The sequence below is a fragment of the Chenopodium album genome, chromosome 16 (assembly GCF_948465745.1).
Source record: "Chenopodium album chromosome 16, dcCheAlbu1.1, whole genome shotgun sequence".
NCBI classification, from domain to species: domain Eukaryota; kingdom Viridiplantae; phylum Streptophyta; class Magnoliopsida; order Caryophyllales; family Amaranthaceae; genus Chenopodium; species Chenopodium album.
Window position 1 is genome coordinate 2,508,288 of NC_137849.1, and position 8,901 is coordinate 2,517,188.

General features: G+C 35.8%; 1 protein-coding gene across 1 annotated transcript; it reads left to right on the forward strand.

Annotated features, from left to right (window-relative positions):
- Positions 1 to 574: 574 nt before the first annotated feature.
- On the forward strand, positions 575 to 7,935 carry LOC145584647 (F-box protein At3g54460-like). The gene is made up of 9 exons (XM_081641463.1): positions 575 to 1,290; positions 2,042 to 4,585; positions 4,674 to 4,887; positions 5,010 to 5,267; positions 5,355 to 5,414; positions 5,556 to 5,686; positions 6,817 to 6,931; positions 7,288 to 7,430; positions 7,710 to 7,935. Exons 1-8 carry the CDS (start codon positions 758 to 760, stop codon positions 7,426 to 7,428), a joined length of 3,996 nt encoding a protein of 1,331 aa, XP_081497589.1. The 5' UTR covers positions 575 to 757; the 3' UTR covers positions 7,429 to 7,430; positions 7,710 to 7,935.
- Positions 7,936 to 8,901: the final 966 nt, after the last annotated feature.

Genomic DNA, 8,901 nt, shown 5'->3' on the forward strand with positions numbered 1-8,901 from the left:
ACTATAAATGGGCTTGGGTTGGGCTATGAATGCGTTGTTTATGTGTTGTGCTATCGTGCCTCGTGTTTAAGTGGATTGTGCTTGGACGGTCCAAGAAAAAATCATCTTGTGTCGAAACCGTGCCGATTTCATGATGTGCCTATAGAAAGTAGACCCTTTGATTATTTTTATATCTTTTACAAATTGGTTCAAAATACATTGGCTGACACATGATCCGATTGTTGTGCTCGTGCAAATAATGATGTCCACCATTAGCTCTCATATTGTATCGGGCTTGTGGTGGATTCATTTTATATCAGGCTATTTTCGTGCCATATACTCGTATTTAACCAATTTTCGTGTCGGCCTAATCCATGTCCAACTCTAATATAAATAACGGCCAAAGCCCACAAATTCACACTACATTGAACTCTGTTTTTTTTAAAAAAAAAAATCTTAAAATAAGCAGAACTATAAAACAGGTTCTGTTTAGTTGTACCTCTTAAAAAAAATCGAAGAAATTACTGTAAACAAAACTATAAAACCCTTGTGTCAAAAAACAAAACTATAAAACCCGAAAAACACAAAATAAAAACCCACCTTTCTCTCTCCTCAACTCCGAAAAACAAAACTTCCGTTGCAGAGTATGAAGCTATAAACCATAACTTTCCAATTTCAATGGAAATTCTTCTTCTTTCCTAAATTAATTCCTTCAATTTTCGAAAATTATCATCTTCTCCATTAATTTATTCAATTCGACCTTCGATTTTCTGCATCAATGGAGGTCGCGGAATCCTCAATTCCTCCCAATCACAAACTATGCGGATTCCTCACAACAGTTCTATCATCAACCAACCCCCAATCAAAGACCCTAGAATTCGGAAATCATCTCCAATTCTTCTCCCACAAATCTGAATTCGGATTCAAATCAAATTCCGGCGTAATTCTCTCTCCTCTCCCTTATTCTGGCCTCCGCATTGATGCGGATGATTCGAATTCGACGCCGGAAACGACGTCGGCGAAGAAGAGGAAGGGGAAATTGAAGAACGCGAAGAGTCCGAAGAAGGTTGGGAGTGTGAATGGGAATGGAATTGTGAGTGTTGTTCATCAATTGAAGACATTGATGAAATGTAATTGCTTGAAAATTGTTGCCAGAATTATTGGAAGTTCGATTCGAGAAGATGAGAAAGATGATGGTTGTGAAATTAGGGTTGCGGTTTTGGTTGATGTGTATCTTCCGATTGAATTGGAGTTTGGTTGGCAGTTTCCTAAGTCTGCCACTGCTGCTGCTTCTCTATTTCGCCATTTGAGGTTCGTGTTTATAAGTTCGTATATTTATAAATAATGTAGACGGGATTTGATCACGAGTTTCAAGTACCACTGTAATACCTGAAGACTTTAACCAACTAAGCTACTTGTTCATTTTATATATTGATTATTTTCATTAGATAATTAGTTTCTTGGTGGTTATTGCTGATTAATTTGAAGGGTTAGAGGACGCTCATAATTGCTTGATCGAGTGTACTTTCGAGTTTCGTGGCGTTCGTATGGTGCTTGTATGACACTTACCATGGCTTGGTGATATTGTTTATCTACGTTTTCACTCAATATTGGACTTTGTGTTGAAGTGTATATTCATTACAGTCTTCTAACTTTTTCTAAGCTCGGATTTTGTTTTTGTTTTGAGGTATTGGTTCTTAATTGTACCGTGCTTGTTGAGTAATCTTAAATCTGTATGTTTCTCACAGTACTCGATGCACAGATTGTTTTACGCTTTTACATTTTTGATTGACTGTTATTTTGAGTTTTGAGGTTGTACCGTGCTGGTTGGAATTTTGAGTTGAAGAGAACAAGTCCTAAAATCTGAAATCACTTGAGGAGAACTAGTCCTAAAATCTGAATGGCCAATTTATATGACTCTTTTCTTTGACTGGAATTTTGAGTGAATTTAACATTTTCACTAGCTAGATGATGCGCGCTGTGCTGTTATACAATATTTTAGGCACTTTTTTTTTTTTTTTTTTTTTTTTTGAGATATACTTAAGTTAGTTATTTTTTGTAGCTGTGATTGGCGGGAACGGACTTTGATTTTAAAGGATGGATATTGTAATGATGTGGTTGGAGACGATAAGGGTTTATGGAATCTATCTGACTGTCAAGTTCTTGGATGTAAGCAGCATTCTGACATTTCTGATTCTTCTAAGAAAAAGGGATTTGATTTTCATGAGATATTTAAGAGCTTGCCTAGTTTGTCTGGTGACGTGAAAACATATTCTTCAAGAATAATGCCTGAGGATATGGCTTCTGCATCTGGAATTTGGGATCTAACTGATGATATTGTGGAAAAGATTATCTCTCTTCTGCGTCCGATAGATATTGTGAGGGTTTCTGCTACATGTCGTCATTTGAGGATCTTGTCTGTATCGATTATGCCATGTATAAAGCTCAAGCTTTTTCCACATCAGCAAGCTGCTGTTGAGTGGATGGTGCAACGTGAGCGGAAAGTTGCTACTTTACTTCATCCTCTGTATTTGGAATTCTTAACTGAAGATGGTTTTGCGTTTTACATTAATATTGTGTCTGGTGAAATAGTCACGGGATTTGCTCCAACAATAAAGGATTTTCGTGGCGGAATGTTTTGTGATGAACCTGGACTTGGTAAAACTATTACTGCTCTCTCTCTTATTCTGAAGACCCAAGGGACACTGGCTGATCCACCTGAAGGTGCTGAAACAATTTGGTGCTCACATAATGGTGATCAGAAATATGGCTACTATGAGTGCAGTACTGGTAGTAGATACACTAATGTAGTTGTTCCATCCTCGGAACAAAAAAGTGCGAGTCAGGGTGATCGAAGAGGCCAGTTTTCTCCTGATGAACTAATTCCAAAGAATCAATTTACTCCAAAGAGGGCTAGTTCTGGTGGGCTGAGTACATCATCCATGGCTCAAACATCATCTGTGCTTTCACCCTCGACACTGACGACTTGCTTTGTTCCCTGCACCAGGAGCTTGAATCGTGTTAAGAGAAATCTTATGCATACATATGAAAAAACTTCCTCTTATCCTGAAGATAGTAATACAGGTTCAGGCAAAAGACGTAGAACTTCATATCCTTCTCCAATAGCTAGCAAGAGGCGGAGGAAAGTTTCGGAGGACCAGTCTGTGATATCTAATGAAACTTGGATTCAGTGTGATGCTTGTCAGAAATGGCGTAGACTTTCTGATGAAAGTTTAGCTGATTCAACTACTGCATGGTTTTGTAGTTTGAACTCTGACTTTTTGTATCAGAGTTGTGATGCTCCTGAAGAGTCATGGGATTACCAGCAACCTGTTACTTATTTGCCTGGATTTTACGGCAAAGATTCTACTGGAGAATTGCCTCAAAATGTGGCGTTCTTCACTAGTGTGTTGAAGAAGCATTATGCTTTACTCAATTGTCAGACCAAGAAGTCTTTAAAATGGCTTGCTAAACTTCCATATGACAAACTCTTGGAAATGGAGACCGTTGGATTGGCTGATCATGGTCAGCTGAGTTCAAAACATACTAATGTAGAAAGTAAAATATTTCTAGAATTTGGTCTTGTGAGGAGGGTGGTGCAGGGTGCTTATCGGTGGTTTTACCCCAAAGCCCTAAAAAATCTGGTCTTTGATTTGCCTGCTCTCCGAATTGCTCTTTGTGAGCGGTTAGACTCATTCAGGATGTACTTGTCACGGGCTACACTCATTATCGTTCCATCAAATTTGGTTGATCACTGGAATTCGCAGATTCAGAAGCATGTGAAACCCGGGCAATTACGAGTATATGCCTGGACGGATCTCAAGGAAAAGAAGCCTTCTGTTCACAACCTTGCATGGGATTATGATGTTGTCATAACAACCTTTAGCCGGCTCAGTGCTGAGTGGAAACCGAGTAAGAGAAGTGTCTTGATGCAAATTCATTGGATGAGGATCATACTGGATGAGGGACACACTCTGGGAAGCATAAACTTGACCAATAAAATGCAAATGGCTGTTTCCCTGAGTGCTTCAAATCGTTGGATATTAACGGGAACTCCTACTCCAAATACTCCCAGTGGTCAGATTTCTCATATTCAACCTATGTTGAAATTTCTTCATGATGAAGTATATGGAGAAAGTTGCAAGAACTGGGAAGCTGGCATCCTGAAGCCTTTTGAGGCACAGATGGAGGAGGGTAAATTGCGTTTATTGCAACTATTGGAAAGGTGTATGATTAGTGCTCGTAAAGCGGACTTACGATGCATCCCTCCTTGTATTAAGAAAACAACTTTTCTTGAATTTACAGAGGAACATGCAAAAACTTATAATGAACTCGTTGTTACAGTTCGGCGAAACATTTTAATGGCAGATTGGAATGATCCTTCTCATGTTCAAAGTTTGCTGAACCCGAAGCATTGGAAATCAAGGACTAATACTATAAGAAATGTTAGGCTTTCTTGTTGCGTGGCTGGGCATATGAAAGTATCACATGCTGGTCATGATATTCAAGAAACAATGGATATCTTGGTGCAAAATGGTCTTGATCTTCTTTCAGAGGAATATTCTCGTATACGATACAACCTTTCATATGGTGGTAACTGCCAGAGGTAACAGTTTGCTTTTGATCTGTATTAATATTAAAATTTTAAGTTATATTCAGTCTGATCTATATTTTAAATTTTTCTCCTTGTGTAGATGCAATGAATGGTGCCGCCTGCCTATTGTTACACCATGTTGGCATCTTTTATGCCTTGATTGTGTTGGTTTGGATAGTGAAAGATGTGTTTTCCCTGGTTGTGGCTATTTGTATGAGATGGAGAGTCCTGAGATACGAAGTAGACAAGAAAACTCAAATCCAAAGTGGCCTGTCCCAAAAGATCTCATTGAGTTACAACCTTCATATAAGCAGGCAAGTATTAAAATATTTAAAGTCTATGATCATTGATATTTCAAGAATCTTATTTGAAATATCATCACTTCTCTTTGTATTTCAATTGGATCTTATTAGAAGTCATACTTCTCTTTGTGCAGGATAGCTGGGATCCAGACTGGGAATCAACTTCTAGTAGTAAAGTCACATACCTTGTTCAGAGGCTTAAAGAAATTCAAGGTGCTAATAGACAAAAGGATAGCTCCGTGACTGAGGAAAATTATGCAGAAAGACCTTGTGACTTCATTTTATCTCAAGGACCGTGTTGCAAACCAAGCATTGGTTCTTCTGAGGCTCCTGCTGAGAAAGTTATTGTATTTTCCCAGTTTCTTGAGCACATAAATGTAATTGAACACCAGGTATAAGTTGTGATATGTGTGCATCTTGTGTAGTTTATAATTTGATGAATAAAGATGATCATTTTACCCTTTTTTCTTTGGTGTCAGCTGGCTATTGCCGATATCAAATTTGTAGGATTGTATAATCCTTTGAATGTCTTTAAAAAGGTATTAATATTCATCTTTTACTGTTACCCCAGTCCCAAAACATTGTCAAATTGTGCATTTTGTATCCCTTTGAGTCTATTATACTGAGATAGTAAAGGATGGTCTCCTTTATGTTTTCATTTTTTTTTTTTTTATTTGCAGAAGAAGGCACTCACCAGCTTTCAATATGATCCAAACTGTATGGTGCTTGTGATGGATGGAAGTGCTGCACTAGGTCTAGATTTTAGCTTTGTTACCCATGTGTTTCTAATGGAGCCAATTTGGGATCTAAGGTAAATTTCTTTTTACGTAAAAAAGACTGTTTGGTTAAGTCTTCAGAATCAAGCAGTTAGTTTTATACTTTTGTCTGGTGTTACTTGTATTTCGATTAACTATTACAAGCATTGTTGGCTAATGCTCTGTTTTTTTTTTTTTCAATTATTTTGTTATTGTTATTGTTATTGATATTGTTATGGTTATGGTTATGGTTATGGTTATTGGTCTTGGTCTTGGTCTTTGTTGTTGTGCCTTAATTTTATTATTTATACTCCGAAGCCTTGTTGGTTTGCTTATCTCAATGTTCAGCTGCTGTGTACACATTTCATTTATCTCGCTAGGCTATAATAGGCTTAGTGATACAGGATGGGGGAGGGTAGGAAGAGAAATTGGTAGTGGAAGAAGTGAAGGTGAGAGGGAAATGAACGTAGTCTTTGATGTCTTATGGGTTTGTTTGATCTTGAATTTGTCCAATCCGTCAGAGGTATTAAAGGATTTCAACATGTTTTACTCCTATCTTGATTGATCTTCTTAATCACTTTGGGCATAGATTTTATGAAGAACCACTCTTAAGTAGCTTTATAGAGTTGACTTTGTGCATTGATGGCGCAGAGTGAAAGTCACAGATTGCCAATGTGCATGTTCATTTTGAAGGAAGAGCCATTTAAACTAGCTATATGTAGATGTGCTGTTATGGCACTTGGTGAAAGTTGCAGATTGCCAAAGAGTACAGTCAATTTGGAGTGTGCAAAATAGAAAGTAGGCCTATTTTTCTTGAACCAGGTGTGTGATTTTTATTATTTTGTGCATTATCTCAACCATAAATCTTGTAACTTAAGGAGTAGCTGTTTAGGTAGGTCAAGCTTTACAAAAAGTGCCCAACTCCTTGTCTAGTTTCCATTTGTCGATCTTTTTGGTAAATTTTGTTAAGAAGCGGTCAAACTTTGAAGCTGTTGGACATAAGAAACAGGAAATTTTCTTGATTTTTTAATTGAGTAAAGCATAGACCCTGAAATTCTAGATACATATGCCATTTACAGTAGGGATTGTTTTTATTATTATTATTATTTTTATTTTTATTGGATATTTGTTATTGTTTATCCCATTTCTTGGTGCAATTAATAGTCTTCATTGTATATTGTTGCAGTATGGAGGATCAAGTGATTAGTCGCGCTCATCGTATGGGTGCAGTGCGTCCTATTCATGTTGAGACCTTAGTGATGCGTGGTACTATCGAAGAGCAAATGCTGGAGTTCTTGCAGGTCAATACCCTCACCCCTTTCTAGGAAGCACCTTCACTGTACAAATTTAGGTTTCCATTCTCTAAATGGTCATTGTGTTGGCATTAGTTTGATGTTGTTCATACTACCAACATGCAACTTTAATTTGCTTAACTATCTTGCATAAGTTACAGCTTTCTTTCCCTAGAAATTCAATATTACAGTACAGATCAGAGTTTGTGTATGTTGTTTGTGGCCTTTGTGCACGTCTTTTTTTACCTAGAATTTCCTCCCATAATGCAGTAGCCTATCATAAGCATATATTTTTAAGGGTTGTCCATCATAGATGATACTTCATTGTTCAATGAACTTACCTAATTTGCTTAACTGTCTTACAGAATGCTGATGAGTGTAGAAAATTATTGAAGGAAGACCATGAGAAAACTGAACATGAAGGAGCTCGAGCACACCGATCAGTACATAATTTTGCGGAGAAAATTTATTTGGTTCGCCTGAGCATGGTGCGAACAAAGGATTAAATGTAAGTACGTATGTTTATGAGTTATCTATTGGTCTTCTATTTGTTCCTTTATGCCTTTATCATTGTTATTTGATTTCGTTTGGCTCACATTGTACTTCTCCAAAGCTGAAATCTTAATTGTATGATTGTTATAATCAAAGCTAAAAAAACACATGAATTAAGAGAGAACTAAATTCTTGATTAAGTATCAAGAGAGAGAGGGCGGGGGGGGGGGGGGGGGGGGGGGGGGGGTAAGCCGTAAGTGTATACACTAATGTTGTACTCTTCTATTCATGGTAGGTTCACATGCCCGAGAAGGAGAAAGGAGCTTGGCGATTGTTCCTGATATAATTGAATTTTTTTTCAGGATTTTTTTTTTTGAAAATTTAGGTTTTTTTTAAAAAAATTTATTTTTTCCTTCTTGTAGATCCAAGACCAGTACAGAATTGAAAATGGTCTTTGGGATTACTTTTATTTTTGTAGAGTTTTGATTCTTTTCAGAGCATAATAAAATACTCTTTTATTATATACTAGTATAGATACCGTGCAATTGCACAGCTTCAAAAGTTCAAATACTAAATCTTTCAAAATTTAATACTATAGTTATTAATTTAATCCACAATAGTAAAAGCTTATATTATTCATTTATTTTATAGTAATAATGTGTACCCATTTATCATAATATTCAAGGAAAATTTAATAAAAATAATCTAATTTTTAGCCTTTCATTCAAAATAATCTTAACTTTAAATTATTGTTAAATAATTTGAACTTATTGGATAACTTTGATCAAAATTTTGATTAAATGAGGTATGAAAATTTCAAAAAGAAGGTTATCGACTTATCATTATCGTTACAACGCACTTTATGTGTATACAAATTCTTAAATGGACCTGGTTCACACTAATTTATTGTGGACCACTAACATTAGAGAAACTATGGTTGTTTTATTAATGAAAAAAAAAGTCACTATAATAAAATGAAGGTCACTATGTTGAAAATAAAAGTCATTTTGGTAATATATAGGCTATAAGAGGTTAATTTTTTTAATGAAATATTTTTATAAGGTCAATATTAATAATAAAGGTCACTATGTTAAAATTAGGGTCATAACGTCGTACTTCAAGTTCACAATAGTATTAAACATTATACAACTTTTAATAAAGGTTATTATGTTAAAAATAAGGTTACTATGTTAAAAATAAAGGTCACTATGTTCAATATAATGTCAGTCGCGTGTGGATAAACCTCGGGTCCACAATAATATTATTGTGAACCAGGTCCACGCAAGTATTTCTGTTATGTGTATGCCTTACTGATGGTGGATAGATGAATTGAAAAATGACCATTCAACTAATAAGTTATGTTGACTTGATAGATTGATTGATTGTATGAATTTTTTTTTTTTTTTTTTTTTTTTTTTTTTGTTAGGGTCTTTAACCCTATTGTTTTAAGTTCTCCAAAATTTAAACAAAAACCATAAGTTGTAAAA